This window comes from Equus quagga, chromosome 13, assembly GCF_021613505.1.
Source record: "Equus quagga isolate Etosha38 chromosome 13, UCLA_HA_Equagga_1.0, whole genome shotgun sequence".
Lineage (NCBI taxonomy): Eukaryota > Metazoa > Chordata > Mammalia > Perissodactyla > Equidae > Equus > Equus quagga.
This window is the reverse complement of record NC_060279.1, coordinates 7,016,099-7,034,855: the sequence shown is the minus strand read 5'-3', so window position 1 is coordinate 7,034,855 and position 18,757 is coordinate 7,016,099. Positions and strand designations below refer to the sequence as shown.

Genomic DNA, 18,757 nt, shown 5'->3' with positions numbered 1-18,757 from the left:
GGCATACACATGGTTCTTACTTTCAAGGGCCTTGGGGTCTAGCTCAAGTCCCCAGTGGTCAAAAGTTTCATCATTTGCATAAAGAAATCCCTCAAGTCCAGATTGAACACAGATATACAAAAAATAATGTCCTCAGGAAGACAAGACAGATTTGGTCCACGGTCCTTACTAAAAGAGCAGCCTACCAGTGGCAATACGGAAGACAATAAAGTCTTGACTGTCAGCAGAGAGAACAAAGCACCACATGAAAAAGCATTTAGCCAGGAGACTTTCACTGATTCAAAGTTTACTGTGGCGCTTAAAAGCATGAACTCTAGATCTGTGTATCTGTGTTCGAATCCTAGTTCAGCCACTTCCTAACTGTGAGACATTGGGTAAAACACTTTAACATCTCTGTGCCTCAACTTCCTCATCTATAAGATGAAGAACACTATCCACCTCATTGAACTGGTGTGAGGATTAGCAGATTCATTTATGTGAAGAACTTAGAAGACTGCTTGGCCTCTCAGGGCTCAGGTAGTGTTTAGTTATTACATTATTATCATCATTATGATTACTAATCACAGACTGTGTCATTTCTAGATGCCTGGCTTGTAGTTCATGTGTCATGGCACTATTGTTAGAAAGAATCACTGTTCTCTCTCTACCCTGGGCTGACATGTCCTTATCTTCCTTCACTTCACAGAAACAAAGAGCCATCTGCTTGAATGTGCTTTTTTTTTCTTTCGAGGAAGATTAGCCCTGAGCTAACTTTTGCTGCCAATCCTCCTCTTTCTGCTGAGGAAGACTGGCCCTGAGCTAACATCCGTGCCCATCTTCCTCTACTTTATATATGGGATGCCTGCCACAGCATGGCTTGATGAGCGGTGCCATGTCCACACCTGGGATCCAAACTGGTGAACCCCGGGCTGCCAGAGTGGAATGTGTGCACTTAACAGCTGCACCACCGGGCTGGCCCCAATTTGAATGTGCTCTTAACACAGGTCCTAAGTGCAATGTCTTTAATGTGTTTATCTCCCACTCCCACCAGTATCCAGAATCGTGTGTACTTATAATGAGTTTCTTGAAGGTTTGTACATTCCCAAAGTCTGGGGAGGAAAACTGAGATGGGGACAGAGAGTTCATCTCTTTGGCCACGTGAAGCTCAGATTGAAAACTCGGAAGTGTGGAGTCAAATGCTCAGGTGGACGATGTTTATTACATGAATCTGGAAGGATGGGAAACAAAGAGGAGGAGTGAGCCCTATAAAAAGGCATATTCCATCCCACCTAAAGGCATTCAATTAGATTTTTAAAAATACTATGTTGCCCAAAGATACACAGTTAGAAACTGATTGTGACCTCATGCTGCCCATATATAATGCTTATTAGTCCCAGCTCCAGCCTGAAACCTACACCTTGTTTTGTGTATTTTTTTCCTTGAGGAAGATTGTCCCTGACATAACATCTGTGCCAATCGTCCTCTCTGTTTTTTTATATGTGGGATGCCACCACAACATGTCTTGATGAGCAGCATGTAGGTCCGCTCTGGGGATCTGAACCTGCGAACCCCAGGTTGCTGAAGCAGAGCATGCAAATTTGACCACTACACCACCCGGCTGGCCCCTGCACCTTGTGTTTTTAAACAGTCTTCTGAGATGTGCCTCTGAGGAGGGGAAGATTTCGGTTACCTGCACTCTGGCCTCGGTGAGGTTCACCCGGCGTGCCAGGTCTTCTCGCACAAAAGCATCTGGGTAGTGTGTCCGCTCAAAGACACGCTCCAAAGCCTGCAGCTGGCTGCTGTTGAAGGTCGTCCTGTTCCTCCGCTGCTTTCTCTTCTTCTTTTCCTCTGAGTTCATCTGATCATCTGGAATAGAAGAAATTAATGATAAGGAGCTAAAGTCATGTTGGGGGGGTCCTAGTTTATACTTCTTGACTATATATCTACAGTGAGATATTGTTTCATTTGCTTACATCCTTATCAAAGTGTTACAGCCAACACCACTTTCAATGTGCAAATGTGGGCATTGGTGCTCTCAAGTTCATAAGCGAAGACTACCCAGCAGTTCTGTTGCTTACTTGTTTCTAAGTCTGGGACCAGACCTGAACTATCAGAGGGACATTTCTTGCATGCTCCTATTTTGTCAAAGAGGGCTAAAGGAAAATCTTACTCCTGCCCCTGTTCTCTGGACTTCTCTAGGGATGGGGGAAGAAGGGTAGATTGCTTCAGAATTTGTCTTAGACAGTATTATGTTCATTCATATAATTTCATAACTAAAGAGACCAACCATCCCTGACGCCTTCTCCTCAACATACCCACACAAACACAAATGCAGAGGTAAAGAGGAAAAACCATGTTCAAAGTCATTAGAGGGATTTCTGTTTTACCATGCATTCTCCTGAAAACAGCAAGTAATTCCTAACTGCATTCACTCAAGGCTCCATGCTGTTGCTAAGGCAGGCTTCCGGAGCCTTGGCCTAGATCAGGGCTAGTGCTACAACACCATCAACCCAAGCCTATGTTGGCCTGGACGCACCCTATGAGAACTCTAGAACTGGAAAGAGTACTGAAAGATCTCTAAAACATTTTCACCCAAAAATTGAGTTCTAGGGCCCTGAGATCTTAGGAACCTTTGGAGAATCACGACCCCAAGTTTTCACCTGTCCTTCCCTGGTTTTCTCTGAGTTTCCCCAAAGGCACCTTGGCAAGCTGATCATCCAGCCTGCCCATGGCAGTCCGAGAGCAGTGTGCTCCTGCCCTGGCGCCCCCCACCCAGCCCAGGCAGGAATGATGGATGTATGATGCTGAGTGGAATACCAGCTGTGCTAACACCACCATCAAGTTATCACTCTGAGGCCCAAGCCACTGCAGAGCCTGTGCGGTGCCGGGAGATTTACAGCGCTGAGCTGCTGGGGCCCAGTCACACACTCAGCTTGATGAACTGGACTTACACTTCCAACAGCCCTCCCCAAAGAAACTCAGCCCAAAGAAAAATATGAGGAATGAGAGTGAGGATGGAGAGAAAGGAGAGCTGGGCCGCTTGTTCCTCATTCAATAGAAAGTAGCTCTCAGCCATTTTTTTCAACATGCGAAGTCTCTCGATCCTCTCTGACTATAAACACATGACGTATTCAAGAAAACTACTGGCAGGAGTCACGACACCATAAGAAAAGTGATTCTTACCTGAGCTAGACTATAATTCTTATAAGAAATTGAGGGCATGTGCTAGATTTGGATGTGGATTCAAAGTGTAGCTTAAATGGAGGAGTTCCTAGCCCAGATCCCTCAGTGCCAAACAACTGAGGCCTCTAAGTCTTTTTGAGCAAAGACCCCTTCTTCTGCACCAGGAATGCGCTTGGAACTCAGAATAGAGACTGCACATTTCCCCTTGATATTTAAAGCGGCCAGATATAGAAAGTGCTTATTGAATTGGTTCAGGGAAAATGTGAAAATTTTCTTGTGTTAAGACAACCATTTCTATACAAAAAAATACCAATATGATCTCAATCACATTCCTCCAGCTAAGCAGCTGCTGCCACCCATTCTCTCAGCTTCATGGTTGTGTTCACGGTTGACCACTTCTCTGTTTTGTTACATTTGTGGTGTGTCAACTAGAAGCCCTGCTTTGAAGGCACTGCTGTGACACTGTCAATGTCAGATCAGTGGCATCTTGAGAACGCAGCCAATTTAATTATCATAGATCTATCAAGGCCTGGGATGTTTCAAGTAACAGCCCTGATTATACCACTATTTAGCTATTAGCAAAATTAGTTTAGAATATTATCAACGCAGAATTCAAACATCTATCAGCAGTTGCCTTGCGTTTGTATTCTGCTTCCTATTTGAGTATTTGGAGGCATTTCTGGTGTTCCCACTCAGTTTCCCAGATCTTTTTTGTCTCCAGTTCTATATGCCTTGCACTTCAGCTCTCTCTAGGTCATCTTTATGACAGCACCGCGACCTGCATTTCATGCTCCTATTAAACAGAAGTATGCAAAAAATCCTTAGCTTCCTCACCGACCCCCAGATGGAGACTAATTAGACAGACTCTAGGCTATCATTTTCAATCATATAAAGGAAATCCTTTATTAAGCCAATCCCATGATTTGCTTTGTTCTCTCAAAGAAAATCCCTTCTCAGGTATAACCACAACTTCTAAATCCTTTATGCTGTTTTGTAAGCCTATCTCTTCTTGTTCTGCCAAACTGTGATTGAGAACAAGAATATTTTATGGTTTGTTCTTAGTACTACAACCTGCTACATAATCTTTCTTTGAAATCTTCCACAGTTCACTCAAATTCCACCGACTGCCCACCGTAAACCACCAAGTCCCCCGACGTGGGAGGAAGGGAAATGGAGAATTACAGTTTATGACAGAGAATAAATAGCTATGATGACCTGAAACAATTCCAGCGAAAGTTTCCCAGTGAACGTTCTTGTTGTTTTTAACAAATGAAAACACCAGTCCAGACCATGCTGAAGGTGAGAAAAGACACACAAGTAACAGGGGTCCAAGGAGTCTGGATCTGGTAAATGTCCTTCAAAGTATGAGTATAATAGGAAGAGACAATGAGGGGACAACAGAGACAGCTTGAGCGGCAGCCCTTCGGCTCATCTGTCTTTGCTCACGACTCACAAAGTGTGAGCTCCCTGCTTTCCTCCAAGAACACGGAAGAACAGGACCCAGCACAGTCTCTTCAGCAGCGTGAGAGGTAAAGTCAACATTGCAGAGGTTAACACACGCGGGGCGTCTGAAGGGCCTGTGATAAGCACTTATCAGACTCCAGACTCTGGTTGAATACAGGGGAGAGAAAGTAGTATATTTTTATCACTGCCAGAAGATCATCTTTCTTGTAAAAACAGCTACAGTAAAGGTTGATTTTGAAACATGTTGTCTGAGGACACTAACGTCCAACTGGGCAACAGGAAGCATCTGATTCTTTGGAATTCTGAAGTGGGTAAGAGTCACCAAATGGCAGAATAACCACAGGTTACATGGATGCATTCTTATCAAAATCATGTTTCAAGTCCAAGGTGTTTACAGATCTTATGGATGATTGCGTATGCTATGGATGGTTGAGTGAATTGCAAGTATGCAGTTATTGCCACACTTTCCAATAAAAACAAGCAAAATGACCTTATTAACAAATATATTTTCACTTGGAATCATGAGTCATAAAATATTGGCACCAAATGAAACCAGGGAAATTGTCTAACTCAACCGTCTTATTTTACAGTTGAGGTAAATGAGGCCTAGAAGAATGAAGTAACTTCCCCCAAATCACAATACAAGCTGTGACTGAGCCAGAGCCAGAAACCAGGGCTCCTAATTCTACTCCACTCTCAAGTGCAAATGACAATATACCTGCTGTGCATGAGAGGAACAATGAAGCATCAGAGACATAAATAAAAACCATTACCCCAAGAAAATTTTTATAGGAAAGATAGGTTTTTTCATGCTACCTATATAAACAGGGCCTAAGAAACAGGGTCCATCTATATCCATGTTGTCATTTCTACCAGAATAGCCAGTAAAAAAATGCAGCCACTCTCATCCAGAATAGCTACTTTGATCCAGATGTTCTTGAATTCTCCTTTTCAATGGCCTCTGTAAGTCCTTGATTCATCAATTAAATCTATGCAGAGTTATTTTAGCACACCAGTACAACCCCATCTTCCATCTTCTCCTTACATCCATATTGGCACTTCTCTTTCTTTCATTTTAGGACTGAGTTCAAAATCTCTGTTTCCAGGGCAGGCCCCATGGCTGGGCGGTTAAGTTTGCGCACTCTGCTTCAGCAGCCCAGGGTTTTGCTGGTTCTAAACCTGGGCAGGGACTTAGACCTGCTCATCAAGCCATGCTGAAATGGCATCCCACATAGCACAACAAGAAGGACCTACAACTAGAATATACAACTATGTACTGGGGGTGCTTTGGGGAGAAGAAGAAGAAGAAAAAAGAGATTGGCAACAGATGGTAGCTCAGGTGCCAAACTTTAAAAAAAAAAAAAAAAAGTTGTTCCCTGTGACACATCTCAAATCTTATCTCCTCTATAAAACTTTGCTGGTAACTCCAATCCATATTGATCTCCATTCTCCAAATCCCTATATATATTTTAGTATATAATCAAATACTTTTTTTAAATTATGGGTCAATTCTTTCTATGTAAATGCTTTATCACCTAAATGCATTCAGATCTTCCTACGGAAAAGATATAGGGTCTCTTGATAAATCAAATTTAAATAAAATTTGAAAGATTTATAGTGGTGTGGTATAGAAGCAGTCTCGGAAAATTAGAACATTGGTGATTCATCTGAAGTTTTAAAGGGCTGAAGAATTTCTGAATTCCAATTATTCTTTTTAATAGTGCATAGAAAATAATTAGGTTAACATTATCTTTTGTCTCTGGATAATTTTACCCACAGAGGGAAAAAACCTTTTGCTGTGTTTCTTTTTCAAATAAATAGGTTAGTCATCAGATTTAGAGATGGGAGGAGCTGTGTGGTTTGATTCCTTTGTAAATACAGGAATTAGTCCTTCATTGTTATTTCTTGCTAGAAAAGCAGCTCCGAGATGAATGATTTAAACAAACAGGAACACATATGAGAAAGAGATGTTAAAGAGAATGGTGTGTCCAATGGATCAGGATGTTAGAAAACACAAGAAGCACTTCTCCAGCAAAGCAAGCCCTTAGTTTTAAGTAGGAGGCCCCTTGTGCACTCAAATACAAGTTCAAGAGGACAATAGCTCTGTCCTTGGCTCTAGAGTGAAATTCACTCTGGACTCCAGATGTGGCTGCCAAAGTTGCGCTGAAGGGAGATTAGAGAAGACAGTGTGAAGTGCTATCCTCAAGCATGAGGACGAGGCAGCTTGCCGTGATCCCTACTCACTAAGGCCTTGCACTCACCAGGCCGACTTCAGTTAACTCCCAAAGACCCTGACCCCCTCTTCTGGGAGAAGTCTTGGAGATTCCAACTGGTCAGCCAAATATAATTTAAAGGTACAGCAAAAACATATTTTAGGAATAAAATCTGAAGGAAAATGTCTCTCAGATGCCTGAGTCATGTCAATTTGGGAAGAAATCTGATGCAAGAAGATAAAACGCCAGCTTCAGTAGCAGAAACCAACCACCACATCAAAGCTTGTCATCTGCCTTTTGGTTGAAAACATGGCAGGCAAGCGGATCTAAAGAGCAGCCCGAAGATCATTTTATGGGCATTGAAGAATGTTTTCAAAGGAACTTATGTTGCACAACAACTACTTACTTTAATGGGATTTGTGTGGTTCAGGCCCTGTAACCTTTGGAAAATTGAAGGGAAGTATAATTGCAAAAGCCACTAAAAACTGTTTGGCTTTTATTGCAAGGCTTATGAAAAGCAGCGAGATATAACTGTGGCATTCATTTGAATTTCTTTGGTTACACTAAACTCCGATTGCAATTACGACAGCATCCTTTTAATATGTACCCCAATCAATGACACACAGGCCAGATAACTGGGATGACCGTTGCAGCGCAGATGGAGCTTAGTACATCACAATGACCAAAGCCAAGTATATAAGCACATCCACACCTTCTCAACAGCATACCTGGCATCCTCCATCACTGAATCCCAGCAACAGTCAAGAGGGACGAGGTCTCTGCCAGTACAAATGCCCAACTGTGCAGCTCTGGTTCACCTTAGGGTGCATTATCATGACAGCAGCCAGAGCCTGAATTTGTCATGATGGTCTTTGATGTGCATATTTTTTCCCTTACTGTCAACTTGGCAGGGATGTGGTTTATTTTTAGTCAAGTATCAGTCTTAAACCTTAGAAAATAACATTAAAACATCTTAAGTGTAATTTGGGGGACATACACTCTTTGGAGAATAAAATGTTCTAAAAAGTGTGAAATGACATTATTTTGAATGGTTTTGACCAAAAAGGTGAGTCAGTGGCTCTGGGTAAAGCTACACCAGTTTTATGTAGATACAGCTCAAAGTTTAGCTCTCTCGGTATAGCCAACGCTCCTTTGAAACAAAACACTGAAGAATGTGAGGTATCATAAAGCAATTCGTACTACTTTTGAGTTCTTCACTCACGTATTTCCTTTCACCTCTCTAGGACAAATACATTTCCATGGATCCAAAAATGTTAACACAACCCATATCACTTTATCTGTCCTAACTCTTAAGACATTTTTCTAAAACGATTCTTGATCGGAACCCTGAGGATATCCAACGCCTTCCCATGAAGTCCTAGCTTTCTTCTGGGACTATGTAGATAATTTCCCCCATGCTGGCATTTTCCCATGTGACTCAGTATATTTTAAACTGTAACTTCAGAGTACAAAGTTTACGTTTGCATATAATTGAGGTTCTTATAAATGCTCAGTAAATACAAATTAGTAATCAGACATGAAATATTTATATATTTGAATTATTATTATAGGATTTCAGTTACTGAACAGAATGCCTTCTCTATGATAAAGACTGGCTTTAGATGTGTAACCCAATCCCAATTCTCTATGGATAAATCACTTATTTAGTCATTTTTTGGTTCATTTCTGGATGTTGAAAAAAGTGGAAAATAAGAATGTTTTTTAATCAGACCCAACTAAACTAGAATGGGGAGGGGGCCACTGTGGAGTAGAGTGGCTAGTTAACTGGCTTGGAAATCAGAACCACCTGTGTTCTCCTATAGGCCCAGCTATTTACTAGCTGTGTGGCCTTGGGTAAGATACTTCACTTCTCTGAGCCTCAGTGCTCGAAACAATAAAATGGAAGTAAGACTACCTACTTCCTAGAGTCATTTGAAAATATAATGAACACATAGTAGGCATTTAGCAAGTGGTGGATTTTTTGGCTACCGCAGCTGCTGCAGTTTCTCTCTGGAGATGGGTTAGTCAAAAACCACTGCTGTTGTTCCTTTTTTCTTTTGTTTACTTAACTATTCAGTAAGATTTCTATCACAGCATAACTGGGGAGAAAGTGAGAGAACCGTTCAAATACGTTGATATGGCTTAGTTACTTTTGATGGAGAGCATAATTGAGATCTAAGGGGCTTGAAAAATGAATAAAAGCTTTAAAAAATCAAAAAGAACTGAGACACAGTGGTAGACCCAAAATTGTATATGAAAATCATACATAGACGTTTATCCAAAAATCCCCATTTGGGACACTTTTCTGCTACAGGCCAACTCCTGGCTTTCCAACAAAATAATTTTCTTTTTTCAATTCAAATTTTGAACAAACATTCAGGAAGTAGGCAGATTCTAGCACTCAAAGATAGGTAAACAACTGGTAGCTTTAACAAGTAATCTCACTAAAAATGAGTTTAAAAAAAACAAAAAAAGACAGAGAAAAGGAAGAAGAAGTCCAAGGGCTAAAACCAGGCTATGAAAATTCAATGATTTCCCAGCCTGCTTGCCTTGGATTGACTAATTTGGTTGCCACATGTCTAAAAACACAAAAGTTGGGTCATATTACTCAATATTTATCCAGTGACTTTTCTTTTTTATAAATGTCTGAGCGCTTTGGTAAATTCCAAAGGGATAAAAAGAAACCAATGAAGGCAAGTTCTGGGAAAAGAGTGAGTTCTAACTGATATTTTAAAAGCTTTCTAAACTTGCAACATTCCAGGTGTGTGGTCCCCTTGGAAGTGCATGGAATTTGACTAGGATTACAAACAGAGCCCTAGATGAGCCATAAGCTCCTGCCTTCTTCTGGTAGTTTTTCCTTTGTAGTGAGACTGCTGTCATTTTGTAAAAGGCACAACATCAATCTTGCCATTAGCAGTAGAAATTGGTGTGTCTTCATGGGAGGCAACCACCGTAAGTCATTTTTTTTAATGATTCATTTTTTTTGGCAATAAATTTTAATGTTCTAAAGAAAAACCTGGTAAAAAAAACAAGAGGTTTTCAGAAAAATACAACTGAAAGCAGTAGCAATGAAGGAGATGTACATAATGAAGGAGTAAGCTCAGCTCTTGGAAGGACAGTAGTGATGGAACAAGACTCTTTTACGTGAATAAAAAGACAGTTACGAGACACTTGATCATTCGGGAATAGGAGCATGACTTGTACTTTCTTATACTTTCCCATCTGAAGTTAAAAGGACAGAATGCCTACAGCAAAGAAAGCCGCAGGGAACAGAGAATTAGCTTTTCATCACAAGAAGAGATGGAGCCGAGGGTAATTCTGTACCACTACATAGAGTAAATCAGGAGGGCTGAAGAAGAAAGGAAAGCCCCTCTCAAGTGTTACTCTGTCTTGACATCAAACTAACATGAAAACTGAAATATGCTAAAATGGTTAACATAAGGAACTTGGTATTTTTAAATAATGTTTAAGCGAAAGGAAATTAAAATTCTCTTTCAAGAATAAGAAAAGTGTAAACAGTGGTTTAAAGTTTGACATTTTTACTCCACATTGTAACATCGCTGGGTTTCAACTTTCTTGTCTGTAAAAATGGGTTGCTTTAAGATATAAACAGTACAAGCTTTTAGATTGTAGCAAGTAGGTGTACACATTTCTGTCTATTTTGCTTTAAATTCTATTACGAGCAATTGTGGACAGGGCTTTGGATGGGCTCAGGGATTCGGACTCTAACTCAGCAGGTTTACTGACCAAAGCTGTGAGGAGTGGCCTCAGTGTCCTTACTGGCGAAGTTACACGTTGGACGAGGTGACTACGATCTCTTTCAAATCCAGCATTGTGGGTTTTAGAGATCGTTCCTATATTTTCAGTATCTAGCCCAACAGAAAACTTTCAATAATTGTTTGTTAAGGCAATGACTGAATCATGTTCTTTTCTTGTTGTTGTTATGTTTTTGGTTTTGCTTTGTTTATTTTTGTCTTTTTTTTTTAGCAAACCTTTGACTAGAGGACATATTGACTGAGGACTATTCTGTGATTACCTATGCCCAGCGAAAGCTTATGTGATTGACCTGCTCTTCCATGCCCAGAGCACTCTGCAGAGTGAAGTCTCCAAATTGAAATTAATGTGAATCTTTATTTTAAAGGAAATTAGTTCACCTACAAGTACAGTCCAGTGAAAGAGGAAACCTGAGAGGTTCTTAAGAGACAGTTATTCTGACCTTTAAATTTACTAAACAGAAAGAAGAATAACTGCTATTTCTTTTCTTTCTAGCCTTGACCTCCTAACCATGGGGGGGCGGGTAGCCTTGCTGTAAACACCGTCTACTAAAACCACCTTAACCTTATCCCAAAATTGGTGCCACAAACAATGGTCACACTCAATCATGACCTTCACAACCTCTCACTATTACCTTATTTATTGACTTGAACAAATATTTGTTGAGCATCTGCTACATGCCAGGCAGGTAGGTGCTCTGAGAAATGCATGTAGTCTCCCTTCAAGGGACTTTATAATTGGTTTGGGGAAAGAAGTCACAAGTGCTAGAAAAGTAAAGCAACAGTAGCAAAAAGATATTCCAGAAGAGCCAGTGGCCATCAGAGCTAGCAACGGGCAAGGACGGAGGACGGAGACACCAAAGTGGGCGGCGGGTCAGAAGACAGTCAGCATGAGTCTTTCTCTGTCATTCTTTAAGTTCAGCATCCCTCTCTCAGCTGTATTGTGACTTGTCATTCCATTCACCCTACTATTGTTCTGCTGCCAATGGAGGTGACAAAAGTACATTTTCCTTGTCTTTCATTTATATTCTTCTTTGGCATTGTCTCTCTTTGCCTAAAAACATATCCTAGACCCTTCCCTTATCCACAGACTCTTCATATTGATGGCTCCTTCTTCTGCTCCAAGTCTCAGTTCGCCTGTCAGCTCTTCGTAGGGACCTTTTCTGATCATCAACCAGAAGTAACCTTTCCCTCACTATTCTCCTTCTAGCCTCTGAACCATCTGCTTTATCACACTTATGACAATCTGTAATTATTGATGCTGATTGCCCCAAACACTAGAATATGAGCTTCACGAGGGCAGGAAACTTTTCTGACTTGTTCACTGTCAGAATCTAGTATTGGTACCCTGGTATATTTTAGGCACTTTTCTTAGAATGACTGAATGCATATGTTAACTGTGCTTGGTGAAAATGCCTACTCTGCACACCCTGGTCAGTTAACACTCAGCCATCAAAACTGACAGCCCTTGCCGGGATGAGGTTCTGTAAAGTCTTGACACACAAATTTTCCTGACCTGAAGGCTTACGCCTCCAAGTCTTTCATGTACTTTCTTTGTGCATGACTTTGCATCAGTAATTACCACCCCAATAAGAGGTAAGCCTTGAAGACAGGTGAATCATGCATGTAGAATAGAGTCCAATACATCTTAGCAGCACTCAATAAATGTCTGACTTTGACGACGATGACACATGGAATTATTGACCATTTTAGACATGAGCTGGTACAGTTATTTCTGTTTTTAAAAATAGGTTTAGCTTTAGGTTGTATTCACTGTTTAGTGACTTGTTTCCTGTTCCCTTTCACCGTCAAAGGAGCTTGGGAAAAGCCTGCTTAATTCATTTTCTAACATACAGCAACATTACTGTCTGGCAACCACACCTAAACCTTAATTATATGGTGATTTCCTCTCCAGGGATATGGGACTATTTTAACTAGTAAGGAAGCTGATGCACTAAGGTCATATGAGAAAAAAGAGTTTTTGGACAAAACACTCAAAAATCCATGTGGAATAATCTTATTCCACTGAATCATGTCTCCGTTGTTGAACAGCTCTAAAGAACTCCTTGTTAATAGGAGATTCTGTCTGCTGGACTGGAAACCTATGAGTAATCTATGTGTCACTGTGACTCATGTCATGGCCATCACTCCAACTCCCCATCATCTGAAAGTTGGCAAGAAGAATTCATACTGCTCAACTCATAACAGGAAGAAGCCAGGATGGAGGAAAGATCTAATAACCACTTTTGTTGATTAAAAAGAAGATGATGACTAGAAAAGAAAGACAACCAAGCGTAAGAACAATGCCTTTTTAGTCACCACCTAAATCATTCTCTGCCTTGGCATCTGTTTCCAATATGCCTTCAATGCCAATACAGGTGTTCTTCCTTCCACATCCTTCGATCTTTTTTTAGATTTCCTCTATTTTAAAACTTTTCCAACTTTTAAATTACTTTTAAGGAAGGACTTTGATAGCAATATGTTAAACCAAGAGGAAGGACAAACTGTTAAACCAAGAGGAAGGACAAGCCAGCATTTAATTCCACTACAAAACCATTAATAGAACTTTCCATTGATAGAACTTTCATTTGTCAGCTTCCCTCTAATTTCTTCTCTATTCCTCTGCAATTCTGATTAAAATGGCACAGGGTTTAACGACTTGGTTAACTTACTGGGAAGTCAACACCTTTAAAATAAAGTGTCTTAGGAATAAACTGGAAGATTTTACGAACTCAGGGGACTCATAAAAAACAGATACTGATCTGGTGTGTAGGTGGGAGAAGAAGTTTTGGAAAATCAGATTTTATAAACATAATGTCTGCCATAAATTGGTTAAAGAAAATTTGTGTATGGTAACCGATTTGGGCAAAGGTAGGGACATCTTAAGCTGCAGTTTTAAAAGTTTTTACCTAGCCAAAGAGGAAGTTATTTACAAGGAAATCTGCTCCCTTTGTGCTAGTCAGATGTGTTTTGCAGACCCTTGCTGGGCTCCTTCCCTTTGTTCTATTTGGTGATTTCTATACTAACGTTTTCTACGGGTAGTAGCCCCATCTCCTTTGAAGCATCATTAAACTTCTTTCTTTACTACGGATCTGTTAGTTTGGGGGTAAATTTCCTTGGCTAGAGGATTGTTATGATTTTCTTTCCTAGAGACTTGCAGTTTTAGCATCAGTTCCAGCTCCTCTCAAGGCCAAGGGGTACTAGCTTTGCTGGCCACTAAACCTAGGTGGTCACCAAGTGATATCAGCAAAGTTAACTTCTTGAGTTGCGAGAGCCTACTTTCTATTTCAAAAATTTATCTCTAGTTTGTCATAGCTCCGGATCAGATTTACACCATATGATTTTATTCCCTTTCCCACATTTTAGGCAATTCAATATTTATAAAAATCTTTTCATAGAATTTTATCATAAAGACTACTTTATATAATGGAGGGCGGGGAGGACTCCAGTGGATTAGAAGTCAGACTGCACGTCTAGCCCTAAAAAATCATGTGATTTTTTTCCCCAGTCATGTGATCTTAAGAATGTAACTTTGCCAATCTGGATTTCCATTTCTATTGCTATCAAATAAGGCATAGTATTAGACTGTTTCTAATTTCTCTTCCTGATTTTAAATTCTAAATTTCTCTTCAAATACTTGACCAATGGATAAATCTGTGCCTTCAAAGAGATATGTAGTAAAGAATAATATATTATTTACTAATTATCTCCAATTTTGAAATCTACGAATTTAACAGTGGATTAACTAGATACTATGTAATTCCATGAATATGCATTTCTGTAGTCAAATCTGCAGTGCTCTTGATGTTTTAAATAACATTACTGATGATCTTTGTGGATATCAGGGTTATTTCAACATTGCATAGGTGCTTATTTTCTTTTAGATAATTTTTAAAGAAAATGTTCGGTTTTAGCAGGTGTTAAAACAATTGAGAAGAGAACAGAGATGAAAAACTGTTTTATAAAGTTTTGGAAATTTAAAATAATCTAACATTTAATGATAGGGGACATATTTCTTACAAAACATCTGTATGCATGTGCGTGTGTGTGTATCTCACAAAACGTGAGTGTGTGAGTGGTGAGTGTGTGTGACTCAGCTCAGAGAGTCCTTGGTTGAACTGTAACAGTGCTATAAACATAAGAGCTAGAAGCAGATCCAATTGCCCACAGTGGGAAGGACCAAGCTGTGGCATTGTGAAAGATTTTACTTGTTTAGACTTTCTGTATAGCTCACTAAAACTGCCAAGACCTATCATCATTACCCACTCTCATGCCAACTCTATCTGGTAACTCACTTTGACATATTAGTTTCTAGGTAGGAGCTCCCAGACAATGGCTCATGTGATATAAGTGCCAGTGAGACTCATCTATAAAAAAAAAAAAAAGTATTTAAAATAGATATTTCAGATGTTTAAAATTTAAATAAACCAAGGCAAAGTGTGTAAGGATCCAAGCAAAGTCAATTGCCAAGTTGTGCTGGTTGATACAACCAAGTACTACATCAACAGGGTCTTAAACTGCTGCATCATGTAGACAGGGAGGAGGAAATCTGGCCAAAAAAGGAGTGGGGGTGAATTAAAGATGAATCACTAAGGATGCTCTTCCATTAAACTCTGAGAGTTTGTGCACTGACACCATCTCACTAGGACCCAAGTAGCATGTGAGCCTTTCGAACCATTTGCAGTATATGTTTCAAAGTCCAGACCAAAGCCACTAGGTAAGTTTTATGAGTCCCTGAAGAAAGCAGTTTCTTGTCAGGGCTGGAAAAATAATGTTACTAGGGATCCAGTAACAACAGAATCTAGGCCTGTTAGTTAGATTCCAAGTTGATGCCTCTTAAAAGGAGAGTATCCAGAAAAACAATTCACTCCCCAGACCAGGAGAGAAAGTCTAATATTTAGGATTAATAAAAGTTTGGTGTATGGTCTAGTATACACAGGGTGCAGATATGTTGAGGCAGATCTGGCTACCATTTTATTTGTTTCAACAAAGATTATCGTGAAGGGGAATTTCTCCAAGATCATCTCTTGTGGGAGCTCAGGACAGGAGACAGGAAGATGTATGTCACTGGCTTTCCAAAGTCTATCTTGTTTCTAAAGGTTCCTTTAAGAATATAGCATAGCTGAGAAGGCAAGTTTGCATATAGCCCTATACAATGAATGCACTGACCAATGGCCAATAAATCAATTACATCTTATGTACCCTACTTAACCTTTGGAGATGATGAATATTTTGAGTGTGTTTTATGTGGTCTCAAGCCAAAAGTTAACCACAGCCTAGAGATTTTTGAACATCAGGAAAAGAACCAGAAATCTATGTTTCCCACTTTATTCTTAGTGCAGTTGGAGAGAACAGAATTCCATTAGAGAGAGACAACGTAATTGTGTTCATAACTTCTGGGGGTTGAGAGGTTGCATTTATACAGTGCCTTTCTTCCAAAGATCATAAAACAGCTCACATATGTTATTTCATTTACATTCCAAATGTCTTTATAATATAAGAAAAGAGCACTTAATACAATTTTAGCAAAAAAGTATTTATTTTTTAATACAGTTTAGCAAAACTAAGCAAAGCAACATTTATCTAATTTAATATACAGGGGAAACCAATGTTTATAACATTCTGAATAAAAATAGTCAGTGGATGAGTTCATTATTTTTACCTTTAATTAAAATTTTTATTTTTATTTTACTTTTCTCAACTTCTCTAGATGACATTCATTATTCTCTTTTCTTACCTCTAAACGCGCTAAGTGCTTGATTCACACAATTTAGCACATTGCTCTACACTGTTGTATTGTCTTTGTTTGCTGTGTATTTTAGTCACAATAGCTACTCAAAAGGAGAGATGGGGTGTATTGGCAATGACACTAACTAGAAGACAGAGACCTGACGGCCAGCCCTGTCCCTGTCACTCAGTATCTTTCAGCAAACTCACTCATTTTTCCCAAGCTCCAGGTTCTTTACTAACAAATGAAAGAAAAAGTCCTAAAAGTCTTAAAGGATTGTTGTGTGGTTCAAATAAAATGATTTTTCTAAAAATACAATGCATATAAGTAAAACATTATCATTATAGTAAATTCTGTGAAGGCAGAGACAATATTTTGTACCTTTCTTGTATACTTTCCAGGATCTAATATGGTGTTGGGTCAATACGATTTTCCATTAAGTACCTAATAAATATTTCTTAATAACAATCACTCAGTACTTACTATTTGCCAAGAACCATTGTTAAGTGCTTTACATGGAATATTTCATATTTCACTACCCTGGGAGGTCTTTCTATTATTGTTCCCATATTGCAGATAAAGAAACTGAGGCTGCAAGAGGTTGCACAGCCTGACCAAGGGCACATAGCTGACCCTTGTCTTCTGGTAGCTTGGCTACAGAGCCTACGATCTGAAACACTTTATTCTACCTGCCTTTCCCAGAACCAAAGATCCTGAAGGAATGCAGAGGCTATGGAATTTCCTTCCTAAAAGTATTAAAAAGTGGAAGAACTTTTAAGAAGTAGACAGGAACTTGTGAGAGTGTGTTGGGTACAATTTTAACCCAGAAACTGAAATAAACAAATAGACCATCTTCTTGATATGTTAGAGTTGTAATCATGTGATTTTCCTAAGAGTAATTTAGTTCAGAGGAACACTTCTGCGCATTTGATTTGGAAAAAATTGAGAATTGCAGTTAGAGCCTGCAAGATACTTCTATTCTTCTCCCGATCAACTAGTTACAATCCTTCCCAGAATCATGGGAGCATAAATCCAATTATGCACAAGGCCAGTGGGAACAAGATAATTGCATAGATCTAGTACCCATCCATTACACTCGGCAGCATAAATCACTGAACTGACACAACCTCAGCTTTCTGGAATCCCCAAGTTGTTTGAAATACTCTGTTATTGCCATTTATGGAAGAACCATATTATACTGTCTTTGCCTAAGTGCTATCAAAATAAAATTAAAATTCAAGTGTTTACCCTTCAGAGGGTGCTCATGTGATAGAACAATGGAATACATGAGAGAACAAATCAAAATTTATATCTTTTATCATGAAAATGCGCATGCATCTCAATTTAAGGAATTGGTTAGCCCCATTAAGAATTAAGTTGGGTAGTTCTCTTTTCAGTCTTTTTGTGTTGGAAATTAAATTTATTAGCAGAATTGTAGGTCTGCTTTTCCCTCACACACATGCCAATTCCACAGGAGAGAGCCTGACAAATGTGTAATTCTTGAACAAAGCAAGCATGCCGTTTGGTCTGAGTAGAGATGGAACAATCGGATGCCTACAGATTAAACTGAGTTCATGCCCAAGGCTTATCTGAGCCTTTAAACCATGGAATTAAAACTAAGTTACAATGATGAGTCAATTCAGATTTCCTATCTTGTGTTATCTTTCTATTCAACGTAACACACGTTTATTGAACACCTACTGGTTGGTGAGTGTGAAAGGTCAATGGCCTCTACCCCCACAAGGAGCTCACAGTTTAGCAAGAGCTAAATAAAATAATGGAGGCATACACTGTAAAGTTGTGGCACAAAGTAGGGGTCAACTCTATCTTAATATGTGAGACAAGAGTCACAGAAAAGATGGAACTAATTGCACTGGATTTTGAAAGAAAATAAACATTTTGACCAGGGGAAGAAGACTGTTTGTAATGGATAGAGCAGAGTGATAGAAAGCAATATGACTCCTTCCTAATAGTGGATTCTCATCACATTTACCCTTCAATGCAGCCCCATGAAGGAACATGACATTGTCCTAATTTTAGAGCTGCAGAAAAACAGACTCCCCAAGGAGGCAGGGCTGGTAAGTGATAGGATCTTGACTCTCCTGTGTTGCTGGCACCTGAGCATTTGGGAGCTTTGAGGAGAGAAGAAAGATGAAACTGAGGGAAAGCGGGCCAGATGGTGGCAGGCCTCTTACAACATGCGTTTGGACTTCCTCCCTCAGCGCAGGGGAGTCAGTAATGGACTTTTCAGCAGGGGAGTGGGTGACGGGAGCGGTGTTGCCTTTCAGATAGCATCCTAGTAATTGCAGGGAGCTTGGTTTTGGCTGGGCATGAGGCAAACATCAATGCTTTACAGATTCGGAAGGTCAATGCTAATAATGTGGCCCATCCTGCTACTTTTACTGATCAGGATGCTT

At 39.7% G+C, this 18,757-nt stretch overlaps 1 protein-coding gene across 2 annotated transcripts in view; it reads right to left on the bottom strand.

The window, feature by feature from the left end:
• Nucleotides 1-18,757, bottom strand: part of PRRX1 (paired related homeobox 1) — a 70,908-nt gene that overhangs the window by 16,428 nt on the left and 35,723 nt on the right. For both annotated transcript variants that reach the window (XM_046681998.1, XM_046681999.1), the window contains exon 2: nucleotides 1,670-1,845. In XM_046681998.1, coding sequence (XP_046537954.1) covers nucleotides 1,670-1,845 — 176 coding nt within the window. The remainder of the gene's footprint in view (nucleotides 1-1,669; nucleotides 1,846-18,757) is intronic.